This window comes from Lithobates pipiens, unplaced genomic scaffold (assembly GCF_037356315.1).
Source record: "Lithobates pipiens isolate NorthernLeopardFrog02 unplaced genomic scaffold, aLitPip1_a1.2 Scaffold_8, whole genome shotgun sequence".
NCBI lineage: Eukaryota > Metazoa > Chordata > Amphibia > Anura > Ranidae > Lithobates > Lithobates pipiens.
In genome coordinates, this window is record NW_027507903.1 from 14784370 (window position 1) to 14797760 (window position 13391).

Here is a 13391-nt window from a genome sequence, read left to right on the forward strand (position 1 = left end):
GCATTTTTTTCCCCCACTTTTTTTTTTTCTTAACCTTAAATAAGATTGTTCCAGTGCGTTTTTGGTGCATTTCTGATGCGTTTTACCGCGTTCCAGTGCAGGAAAAATACAGCATGTACTATTATTTTTTATTTTTTTTGAAACTGGAACGCAGTGGTGTGAACTATGCCTTTGAAAATCATGTAGCCTACTATCCAAGCGTTTTTGATGCAGGAAAAGGAAAAAAAAATCACTGGACTGCATGTGGTGTGAAATGGTACTAATGGTTTACAACCACTTTAATTCAGGGGTCCCAATGTCACGGAGCAAGTCCAGGATTTACATGGAAGGTTGATATGAAAACCAATCTGTATACTGAAAAAATCTATTTTTTGTTCATTCGAAACATTTGTGCTACAAAAACCATTTGGTATAGAAAACACCCGACGCCCCCATCGTCGGGTCTATACATAACCCTTGTGATACCCAATGAAGAATTGGAATCTGTGTTCTGCACGCTCAGTAATGGGCTCGTTCTGTTTTATGTAGGCGGCTTGGAAATGCTCAGAACTGTTTTTACATAATGTGTCTTAAATTATATGATTATTGTGTGTATTATTTTCTCATGTATTATATTTTGTATAAGAAGTTTACTTTGTGTTGTGTTTCTATCTGTCTGTCATGCCTGCATATATTTAGTATGCATAAATCATTTTGTAGATATTTTTGTGTTGCATGTTATATAAAAAATATATATATATATTTTAGTAGAATTTTGCAAGAATCTTTATTTAGAGGTGGCCAAGACAAGACGGCCTGCAACATATTTGCCTCCTATTTTTCAGATTTACCCCTGATAACACACAATAACCAACTCCTATTAAGGTCAGCTTTTTTTTTTTTTTTTTTGGGATGGTTGCTCATGTATGGCTGCTTGTTTAGAAGACATTAAAGCGGTAATAAACCCCAAAACAAAAATGGAATATATTGCAGCTTACTAATACTTAAACTCCCAACTCCAGGCAAAAAAAAGTTTTCCCGGTTCCCACACTTCAAGAGTTAACTGCTTATTTTTGTATAGGGCGGGGGTCTCCAAACTGCTGCCCGGGGGCCAGATGCGGCCCTTTGCTTGCTTTTATCTGGTCCTTTGGTTACTATTTCATCTCCTGATGCCAACAATGGGACATAATCCCCCCCCCCCCCACTGACACCAATGAAGGGGGCACGTTTCCTCCCAATGACACAAACGATAGGGTCAAATTCCTACCACTGACACCAACAATGGGGCCCAATTCCTCCAAAAGACCCAAACAATGGGGCCCAATGACATCAATGATGGAGTCCAATTCTTCTCAATGATGGAGCCCAATGACATAAAAAATGGCGCACAATTCCTCCTAATGACACAAAAAATGGGACCCACTGACACGAACGATGGGGCAGGTTTCCTCCCACTGACACGAACGATGGGGCAGGTTTCCTCCCACTGACACGAACGATGGGGCACGTTTCCTCCCACTGACACGAACGATGGGGCACGTTTCCTCCCACTGACACGAACGATGGGGCACGTTTCCTCCCACTGACACGAACGATGGGGCCCAATGACATAAAAAATGGCGCACAATTCCTTCCCCCTGTACACCAATAATGAGAAGCAATTACCCTCACTGAAACAATGGGGCTTTATTTTTCTCCACTGACGTCGGGACCTTTTCTACTCCCACTGGCCACAATCCAGCCCTCAAAGTCTGAAGGACAGTAAACTGGACCTTTTGTTTAGAAAGTCTGAGGGCCCTGGTCTTAGGGCATTGGAGAAGGTAGGTAAATTTACCTAATCCTTCCCACACAAGACCGGTCCCTGTGGCTACTGCCCCCCCCCCCCCTCCCAATCCTGCCACGGTCTAGCAGTCTTGAATGTTGAACTGTTTCTGACATCATCTAGCCCATAGACCTACTCTGTCCATGAGGACATCAGGAACGGTCCACCGCTGAATCATGGGGGAGTGCCATTTACCACTGGAGAGGGGGATTGAGTATAAACTTTTTTTTTGCCCAGAGTTGCACTTTGGCTGTTGCATTATTATTATTTATTTATTTTGTTCACCTGGTGATCTGGTCAGTAACACGCTTTCTTGTTTTGGAGTATCTCCATTCTGAATCAGAGACACCTTTTGGACAGCAGCATTCTCTTTCTGGGATGGGGGGGCGGCTAGTGTTAGATGGACTTGGCAAACAAATTAAAGGCGAATTCCAGATAACACTTTATAAGCCGTTACAGCAACACTGTTTTTGGATTAGGCTCCATTCACACTTGCCTTCCATGGCTCTCCCGTCCCACTGGGAGACCCGACCAACCGCAGCCACGCATAGCCGGTATCAGTCTGTTTGTAACGGTAAACCAGAAGCAATGACATGACATCACTTATGGTTTACTTGGGAATCATTGGCGCCAGTTTAAAAAAAATCAAAAGCATTCAAAAGCACAGATCTTGGTGTTTTGAATGCTTTTAAGTGCAGAGGAGGGATTTGGGGCCTTATAGACACCAGAGCCCTCCATAAAGAGGACCTGTCACTGCCTATTACTGGCACAAGGATACTTACATTCCTTGTCACAGCAATAAAAGTGATAAAAAAAAATAGTGTAAAAGGTAAATTATTAAAAAAAAATTTAGAAGTGCCCCCATGCTCAACGCAAAGGCAAACGTGTGTTAGTCCCGTACATTTGAAAACGGCAATCGTCCAACACATGAGGTATCGCCCTGAACGTCGGATCATGGGCTGTAATCCTAGCACCAGACCTCCTCTAACTCTAAAATGGTAACCTGTAATCGCTTTTAAAGCGTCGCCTATGGATAGAAAAATTTACATCATTGCCATTGCTCGGGCATGGGCAATTTTAAAGCGACTGGGGTGGGACAAATTTAGATGGGGTGGGGCGCACATATTTTAGTCTTGCCTAGGGCAGCACAAAACCACTCCAACTGCTACTTTTTCTGGATAGCTTGGTCAGTTAAAGGAAGATAAAGTGATTGTAAATCTTTGTTTAAAAAAAACAAAAAAAAATGTCAGTTACCTCCGCTGTGCAACTCGTTTTACAGAGTGGCCCCGAACATGTTCTTCTGGGGTCCCTCGGCGGCTCCTCCCCACATCAAGATAACTCCCTCGGAGAAGCACAGTCCCGGGGGAGTCCATCATTCTGCAACCATACCCACAGAATGTATGACTCGGCCCTGGCGCCCGCATTATTGTATTTGACAGCAGTGGGAGCCAATTGCTGCACTGCTATCAATCTATCCAATCAAGAGCTGAGAACCCCCAGGCAGAGGAAGAGTGCGTCCCTGCCGAAATGACGTTCCAGGGCTCAGATAAATAAAACGGGGGGGCCGGTCATTGCCAGGTGTTTTTTAAAACACGAGGGTTCACAACCCCTTTAAAAAAAATAAAAATAAGACTTACTGGCCAGATCACCAGGTGAAAGTAAAGGGGGGGGAAAAAAATCCTTAAAAAAAATAAATGAATGCAGCAATAGCATGGGAAAGACACATGAATATGAGTGATATAATTTCTGCCGCCCCAATTGGGTCACAACATGGGAAAGTCTCCCCTCTGCAGCAAAATTACAATCGTTAAAAATTTGTTTTGAAAAAGTTTTTTATTGAAAAAGTAGAAACAAGACAAACACATAAACATTTAAAATATGAGCTCTGGTCGGGGATGTATACCACCATTCAATTATACAATGATATAACATACAACAGTACATATTATTTGGTCAATTATTGGATATGCAAATTTCCAACGCCTGGTCAAAGTCTTCCTCTTTGGGGGATTAATTTGCTATAAAAAAAAAATATATACACACATACACAGGCATTGTGTATATCTTTTGACAGCAAATTAATCCCCTGAGGAAGACTTTGACCATGCACGTTGAAATGCGTTGGAAATTTGCATATCAGATAATTGACCAAATAATATGTACTGTGTTATAGTTACATAGTAAAAAAAGACACAAGTCCATCCAGTTCAACCTTAAAAACGATAAATAAAATAAAAGATATCGTACAATCCAATATACCCAATTTTATACCTACAGTTGATCCAGAGGAAGGCAAAAAACACCAGCAGAGCATGATCCAATTTGCTACACCAAGGGAAAAAAAAATCCTTCCTGAGAGGCAATTGGATTTTTCCCTGGATTAACTATATCATTGTAGAATTGGTGGTACATACCCCTGACCACAGCTCATATTTTAAACGTTTATCTCGTTTCTACTTTTTCAATAAAAACTTTTTCAAAACAAATTTTTAACGATTGTAATTTCGCTGTGGGAAAACCCCACCTGGGGAGACATTCCCATGTTGTGACGAATGCAGCCATTATATCTAAGGACTTGGTAAGCTGCAATATAATACGTTGTTACTTTGGGGCTTTAATATACATGTACTTCAGAGGTGTCCCTGGTCCTAGTGGCCATTGGCCCAATGTTTAGACCTCTAAATTCTGACTCCACCCTGGGCTGGCGATGGATGACATTAAGCAGCTTTTCAGACATGACCAAATACCATAATTTTCAAAAAAATATATATATTAACGCCTAAACATTGAGCGTCTGATTTCTGTCTCATTCACCATTATGGGCCATAAAAATTGAAAGGGGTGACGTTCCGTTTTATCCTAAATCGATAGAGAAACCCCTGGTGGTGGTGGACTTTAATGGCACGTACAACCAAAAGTTACAGTAAGAACAGTTGACTTTCTTGAATTAATATAAAATCATAGGAAGAGTTTATACACATCATGACAAATTGTACAGTACAAAAAAAATCACCTATACAAAATCGACTATAAAGGCGATTACCCTACGCGTTTTGGAGCTAAAACAGTCTCCTTCAGGGGTAGATTCACTAGGATATCATTCTAGGGAAGGACATTTTTATGATCATCTTTGCTCCACCGTTTGCCTGTTCTAATATCCTGTCATTTGTTCTTCACTAGAATTATATCCTATGCTGTATTTCTACCCCTGAAGAAGGAGACTATTGATGTCATGATGTGTATAAACTCTTCCTATGTTTTTATATGATTTTATATTCAATAAAGAAAGTCAACTGTTCTTACTGTAACTTTTGGTTGTACGCGCCGTGAAAGTCCACCACCACCAGGGGTTTCTCTATCGATTTAGTTTCTATATTGGATGTGGCACAACAACTTCACACAGCTTTGCCGACCTACACCCTTTCCGTTTTATCCTCAGCATGTCGTACCTGAATTTGGATCCAGAGATCCTTCCATCATGAAATACAATAAAATTCTACTTACCTGAACTGACTCGGATTCCTTACTTTAAGAAGCAGGGTCCTCTGATTCCGCCTGTATTAAAGTGTATTGTATTTGTACCGTCAAGTTGTAAAGCGCTGTGTAAACTGTTGGCGCTATACAAATCCTTTATTATAATAACTTCATAGACTGAAATTGCTTTTAATAATCATAATTTTTTTTAATCCTTTTGGAAAATGTTTAAAGTGTAATGTACAGCTATAATAAACAGCACTGTGCAAACGTTTAGGCAGGTGTGAAGAAATGCTTTCGGAAATATATATTTTAATAGTTTATATTTATCACTTTGCAAAATGGAAAGTAAATGCACAGACAAAAAATTCAAATCAAGTGAATATATATATATATATATATATATTTTTTTTTTTTTTTTTTTTTTTAAACACACGAAATCAAGTCGATATTTGGTGTGACCGCCCTTTTCACCAGCATCCTTTCTTCTAGGTCAGTGATGGTGAATCTTGGCACCCCAGATGTTTTAGAACTACATTTCCCATGAGGCTTAACTACAGTGCAGCAGGATCATGGGAAATGTAGTTCTAAAACATCTGGCATGCCAAGGTTCTCTATCACTGTTCGAGGTAGACTTGCACACAGTTTTTGAAGGAGCTCGGCAGGTAGGTTGTTCTATGCACATCTTGGAGAACTAACCTCAGATCTTCTGTGGATGGCCGCTGCCTCAAATCCTTCTGTCTCTTCACGTCATCCCGGACACACTCCATGATGGTGAGAACGGGGCTCTGTGGTAGCCAAACCATCACTTTCCAGGACCCCTCGTTCTTTACGCTAAAGATCGTTATTAACCAGTTTGGCATTAGAGCAAACTTTTTCGCTGTTATGCATGCGCGCGCGCGCGCACACAAAAATCTTAAGTTTTCACAATAAAATTATTGAAACCCTCAGAACATTATATGTTTTCTGAAAGCATAGACCCTGTAGATTGAAAAGTTGATAGTTGCACATTTTTTAGGCCTCGTGATTTTTGTGCAACTGTATAATAAAATAAATTTGAAGGCAAACACCCACAGGAGAATACCCCTTCTTAGATAAAATATAAAAAAAATGAGGTTGCATCAAGCAAATAAATACCAGCAGCTGGTGTGTTTGTTTTTTTGGGAGAACAATCACCATCCCCCCACGGTGGCACCCCCCCCCTCTAGGTAAGTCTATTGGTCGGTTCACTGGCATACACACCCCCCCCCCTTTGGTCATCAAGCTCAAGACTTACCCCATCAATGGCTTCTGTGTCCTCTCCTCTTCTGCATCACGGCGACTTCCACCGTGCGTATCCTTCCTACTCCTAGACGTCTAATAGGGTCGCCTGTCCTTTCAGTCCATATTCATTCGCCCTGAGCCCACCCTTTTTTGAAGCCCATTACAGCCTCTGGCTCTAATTATGTGATTACGTGCTCTCTGAGGACAGCAGCCGCCCTTTTGATCCACTTGCTTAACTCTTGAACTGCCAGTCTTATTGTTATGGACTAAGTTGCTTAGCCATTTATATCCCCTGTATTGTACGCACCTGTGTATTTGCGCTTACAGTTACCAATACTTTTTCTGTTTTTTACATACATGTACACACCCTAGGCATGCATGTGCTGGGCAGGGGGGGTTATGGCAATTAGCAAATAAAAACATGCATTATTTTTTTTTATCACAAAACAATTACTAAACCTCCATGTGATGGCATTGAGCAAGTAAGGGGTACTCTTTTTGGAGACGTTAGGGGTTTAATAGACCCCAATGCCTCCCCTGCCCTACACACCATCTAACCAAGTACAGATCTGCTTGGTGTCCCCTGACTGTACCAGCCGGGAAATGGTGGGTCTGAAACCGCAAGTGACTAAATCATCATCATCATCCCTTCTGGTTTTATTGTTGTAAGATTGAGGCATGGATAATAATCCTCGCTCCTCACCTTTAAAGCTAGTAGTTGTGGTCCTAAGAATGGGAGAGTCCAAGAACCCACGGGTGGAGGGGGTTGGTCACCACGCTGTCCACTATCTGAAAGTGATCGTCGGCTACAGAGCCGCTGCAGCACTTTTACTTTCATTTCGGGAGCCAGCTGAACAAAATCCGCACAAGCTTATGGGAGGGGGGGGTGGATTTTGGTCAAACTATGCAATTAGGCCCCCCAGAAGATTCTTCCTGGCCCTTCATATCCCCTGCAAATTAAGAGCTACACTATTACAGCGGCAGCTCAGTCCTACAAAGTGGAGAACTCCAGTGGAAGAAGGAAGCATATACAGCAGTAGCAGACTCTGCCCACCTTCCTCATAGTTGCCAACATTCTCAAAACATTTATAGGGGCACTTTGCTGTCTGTAGGTGGAGTACTATTGTAATTGGGGGTAGGGCATGCATTTGTAGGCATGGTCCAGTAGAAGTGTAAATATGCAAAGCATCGAAAAATGGGTGTGGTTTAACCACTTTCCACCCGGGCATCATTCTGCTATAGGTGGTTGACGTCTTTCAGGATAACATGCTGTGTTTCACGCTGAAGCACCACATCTCCGATCATGGTAAGGAGCCTCTGACGGAGGCTCCGTACCACGTGATTAGCTATGACCAATCACAGTTGATCACAGAGTAAATCAGGAAGTGCCGGTAAACGGCTTTACTCAGTTCGTGCTAACAGAGAGAGCCGATGGGCGGCTCTCCCTGTCCAAGAGGGGGTCTGTGCTGATAATCAGCACATTGATGCGCTGCCCCCATGAGAGGTGCCCATCAGATGCCAGGCTGTGCCCCATCTGTAATGCCTGTCAGTGCCCATAAATGTACCAATCAGTGCCTCATCAGTAATGCCTGCCAGTGCCCTTCAGATGCAAATCAGTAATGCCTGTCAGTAGCTCCTCATCAGCGCTGCCTATCCAGTGCCTATTAATACCCATCAGTGCCCATCAATTCTACATATCAGTGTAGCCTATCTGTGCCCATCAAGTCTACATATCAATGCTGCCTCATCAGTACCCTTCAGTGAAGGAGGAAACTAAATTTTATAACAAATGAAGAAAAACTGGAAGGGGGGGGGGGGGAGTGCCCAGTATTGAAGTGGTTAAACTATGCTGAATATTGAACGTGACTTAAAGGGGATGTGGTTAGAGTCTGAGATGAAAGCGGAATGGAGGGAGAAGAAAGTTAGGGGGAGAGAAAAAAAAAGGGAGAAAGAGTGAGGGAGAGAGAAAGGGAACAAAAAAAAGATAGGGAGGGAAGGAGAGAGAAGGACAGCAGGCCCAGATCCTACACCACAATAGAAATATGTGTATTCCAGAAAGTTTAACAATCAACAGATAAAGATACTTCAAACGCCACCCCCCCAGGCAGATCCCATCCAACAGATACAGGAGATGGTCAGAGAGTGTACAGACGTGATACAGGAGATGGTCAGAGAGTGTGCAGACGTGATACAGGAGGTGGTCAGAGAGTGTGCGGACGTGATACAAGAGATGGTCAGGGAGTGTGTGGACGTGCTACAAGAGATGGGGTCAGCGATTGTGGACATGATAGAGATGGTCAGAGACTAAGTACACAGCTGACAGCACAGAGAGATGAGTAGGTGTACAGAGAAGATGGGGTGGTAATCACCTTCAGTCCTCGTGTCCTGGTTGGGGTGTCACCTGTCGTGTCCCGGTCCATCCCTGGACTCCTCTGCACAGCCTGGCCACTCCATTCACCGGTGTCTTCGGGGGGCTTGCACACTCCATTCAGGGTGGTACCATGATGTCATTGTGCATGCGCTCTCCAGCCCAAACGGCCGAACTTGCCAGAGCAGTGCATGAGCAGTTTGAAAGTCGGCCCGCAGCCATGTTTTTTACAGGTGGAAGCTGCAGCTGTACCAGGACAAAGCCAATTTCCCCTGATTTGAAACTGGGACATGGGTCTGAATTTAGTAAATCAACCCCATTGTGTTCATTCAGGAAAGGAAGGGGCTGGTAATTGCGACATGTTTACCGGAACCCCCCTCGCCCACTCTCCATCCTGGAGGATCCTATTGTGGGCTTGCAGCTGCCAGTGATGAGGGAAGCCGGCAGCATTGCAGGGCAGTGGGCAAACTTATTGTGAACGCAGGGCTTATTGATGCAGTGGGGGCCATTACTGGAGCCAATCACCGGTATGGCTTACTCTGTAGCAGCTGAAAGCTGGAGGGAGAGGAGAAGAAGCCAGTTTTCAGCTGCTGCAGAGAGAGCCATATAGGGAATCGGTTCCAGTAATTGTCCCCCCCACCACATCGATCACCCTTCCTGCCCACATCCAATTCACCTGGCTGTCTGGGCCCCCCTGCTGCTCTTGCTTTTTCTCTCATTTAGCCCTATTCCACCATTCATGCTAATAAGGTGGAGGAATCTCCACGGCTGGCACTTGTATTCCGGCATCCTTAAACCTGAACTCCAGATAATGGTCTGTATTGCATAAATTGGCCCAGCTCGGCACAAAGTAAATATGTACAGTATACCTCATACCTGAAGGGCTGCTGGGGCAGCTGACAATCAATGAAGTAGTCGGCGCTACTACAGTGATGGCTGCAGTCATTTGGATCCTTTGCTTAAAAGGTTTTTGCATACTTGCTGGGGTACATGCGATCAACTCGCAGAGAGGAAGAACGGGGAAATGCTGATGTAAACAAGCAATTTCCCCATTCTGCCTAGTAACACTGTCACTGATCACCGCTCTCTGTAATCGGGAGCGGTTATCAGTGTCGTGTCACACACAGCCCCTCCCCCCACAGTTAGAATCACTCCCTAGGGCACACTTAACCCCTTCAGCGCCACCTAGTGGTTAACCCATTCACTGCCAGTCACATTTAAACAGTAATCAATGCATTTTTAATTGCACTGATCGCTGTATAAATGTGAATGGTCCCAAAATCGCGCCAAAAGTGTCCGATCTGTCCGCCTTAATGTCGCAGTCCCGATAAAAATCGCTGATCACCGCCATTACACAAAAAATAAAATAATAAACATGCCATAAAACGATCTCCTATTTTGTAGACGCTATAACTTTTGCACAAACCAATTTTTATTATCAGAAATGTGTAGAAGAATACGTATTGGCCTAAACTGAGGGAAAAAATAAAAATGTTATAATTTTTTGGGGTTATTTATTATAGCAAAAAGTAAACAATTTCTTTTTTTTTTTTTCAAAATTGTCTCTATTTTTTTGTTTATAGAGCAAAAAATAAAAACCACAGAGGTGATCAAATACCACCAAAAGAAAGCTCTATTTGTGGGGGGAAAAAGGACGTCAATTTTGTTTGGGAGCCACGTCGCACGACCGTGCAATTGTCACTTAAAGCGACGCAGTGCCAAATTGCAAAAAGTGCTCTAGTCTTTGGCCAGCCAAAGACCAGGTCCGGGGGTTAAGTGGTTAATAGAAAGTGTTTTCTGATTGGAGGAGGTGGAGATTATGACGCCATCATGTTTCCACTCCGCCTCATTCAATTATAGAATTCCTTGTATTGCAGTGCTGAGTGAGCGAACCCCTATGGTCAGTGAGCAGACGGGGAAGCCCCTCGGCACAGGCTGTGGAAGATTGTGATATTGCAAACTACTCCACCGCTTGCCTGTTTCCGCAGTAGCCTCTCACTTATGAGATATGCATACTTACATTATGCTAAGCTGGTCCAGTATAACTATACAATACACATCATACCTGGAGTTCAGATGTAAAGCCTAAGTTCACCTTTTCATTTTGGGTTTATGTAACACTTAAACCTGTAACAGCCGCTGATTTGTGTTCCCGGGGCTTTTCTCTCGATTCCCTCTGGCTCAAGAAAAAAAAATCTAGGGGGGTTGCCTTTTTAGAAGTTTATTGCAGATCAACTTGGATGGCAATTGGGGAGCTTTGGGATACTCCAGAACGCTTGCCAAAGATTAGAGGACACTACCCCCCCCCCCCCCCCCCCCCCACAGCAGCAGCATCCTCCTAATACCCCCATACACACGATCAGACTTTCCGCCAGCAAAATCGTGGAATTTTGTCTGAAGGGCGTTGGCTCAAACTTGTCTTGCATACACACAGCCACACAAATGTTGGCCAACAATTACAAACGTAGTGACGCACTACGTGGTTTTTCAGCTCTTTAGCGCCACCCTATTGGCTCCTTCTGCCAATATTCGTGTTAGTAGAAGTTTGGTGAGTGTTGATTCGCGTTTTTCATTTTAGCGTTTTTCATTTTGATTCTGAACGGCCATTCTTCAATCCGACATGTTATGGAATCTGAGGAGATGACGTGTTATTTATTATTGGCCTTGGAGTTATTGCTTTGACGTTATTTTTTTGGTTGAATAATAATGATTTGATTTGGTATATTTTCTATCTTTTTGGATGCATAGAATGCACTTTTTGGTTAAGTTCTATTGGCAAATAGCATGTCTAACTTTATTTGTTTTCTTTTTTAATGCACAATAAAAATAAAATGTGGAGAATAATACTTGGCTATGTGTTTTACTTCAAATGACAGTTTGGGAGTCGGCAGTTACATTTAAAAAAAAATACAAAGTAAAATTACCAAGGGACACCAACATAGTTGTATCTTTGATCTTAAAAACTACGGGATAATAATAATGGTGTTGTGGTGTCTTGCTCAAATAAAAAAGAAAAAAAGCATAATAATATTATTCTTTATCACTAGAAAAAAAAAAAGCCTTTGAAATTTCGTTTGCAATAACTCCATCAGTATCGCCAGCAAAGCAGCTTCCCCTAGATGGAATTTTCATTCCCTGTGTATTTGTTTTCAGGAATATTTCACCTTTTACTGGAATTATTGAACTAATTCAACCTGGGAAGTCCATACTCCTGATAACTACCCCTGGATGGGCGTGGGTATTATATATACCAACTCTAGTTATTAACCTGTATTGAGTATTGACGCTGATTGTACATTACTGATTTTACCATTGGGATGTTTTTTGACAGCCAGGTACTGGATATATTTCAATAAGATTTGTGATCCAACCTATGGCTTTAAAATACAATATATAATATTATGTGGGTCTCTCCTTTCCCCCCCCCCCCCCCCCCTGTTTTGCAGTAAGGGCGGATATTTAGAGCGCTTACATATTGTAATAGGCTCAAGATCCTAAATATGCAATGCCATCTGATAACGATGTCTGCCTGATATACATTCCCTAGCAGGTAATAATCAATATATTATTTGATACCTTTATTTTTAATTTTTAATTATATCTATTTTAGGGGGATTAGTGATATACCCCACTATAGGATTGCACACTTATATATACCGAGTGAGTTCCTTTTTTTTTTCTCCTTCCTTTCTCCACCATCATATGTATTTTATCCCCCATGTTCGCCGGTGGGGAAATACAGAGAGGATTCGACTCCTGTTTAACGTAGTGTGTTCCCCCTCCCTCGTCCCCCCCCCCTTTTTTTTTTTTTATTTATTTTATATATTTTTTTCTTCCCCTCTAGGTGAATCAAATTTCTCCTACAATCCCTTTATTCTAAACATTATTTGTATAGTTTTTGTTTTTATTCTTTTCTTATATATCTATATTGTTTTTGCTTAATTATATGAATTATTGATTGCTATGCATTGTTCAATGTGTATTTCATTTTAGACCTCCTCCGGATGAAGGGGATAATTCCGCGAAACTAGTCGAGGAACCTTTCACTTGCACCACCAGAATGGAACTCCACCATGAGTAACTGTACATACGAATCTGGGGTGTATTCGTTTTTAATATTATTTTTTGTGTAATTTTTCTGCTTTTTGTTTATTCATTAAACTTTATATGAAATCTTATTTTATATTTCCTTTTTGATTCCTATGTATGTAAATAAGTACCGATATAGTCCAACATTTTCTTCTTTTTGGACTTGGTACAAGGAGATTAATTTGTACAGCTCCTCTACCATTTCCAGAACTCCAAAATATTTTTCCCTCTGAGCAAAGCAGCTTCATTATTATCCCATTAAAGAAGAAGAGAATTGTGCGCTGCATTTGGAGATTTCATAATTTGCCGCATCACGAATGTTAATTCTCCATTACGAACGCTGGTTTACAAGACCGCCTGCTTCCGGCTCGTCCTTGCTTCCGAGCATGCGTGTTT

At 42.2% G+C, this 13391-nt stretch overlaps 1 protein-coding gene across 1 annotated transcript in view; it reads left to right on the plus strand.

Moving 5' to 3' along the window:
• The window catches only part of PCSK6 (proprotein convertase subtilisin/kexin type 6), a 357311-nt gene extending 344227 nt beyond the window's left edge, over positions 1-13084 (plus strand). Inside the window, exon 21 of the mRNA XM_077473028.1 lies at positions 12900-13084. Coding sequence (XP_077329154.1) covers positions 12900-12937 — 38 coding nt within the window. The 3' untranslated portion in view covers positions 12938-13084. The remainder of the gene's footprint in view (positions 1-12899) is intronic.
• Positions 13085-13391: the final 307 nt, after the last annotated feature.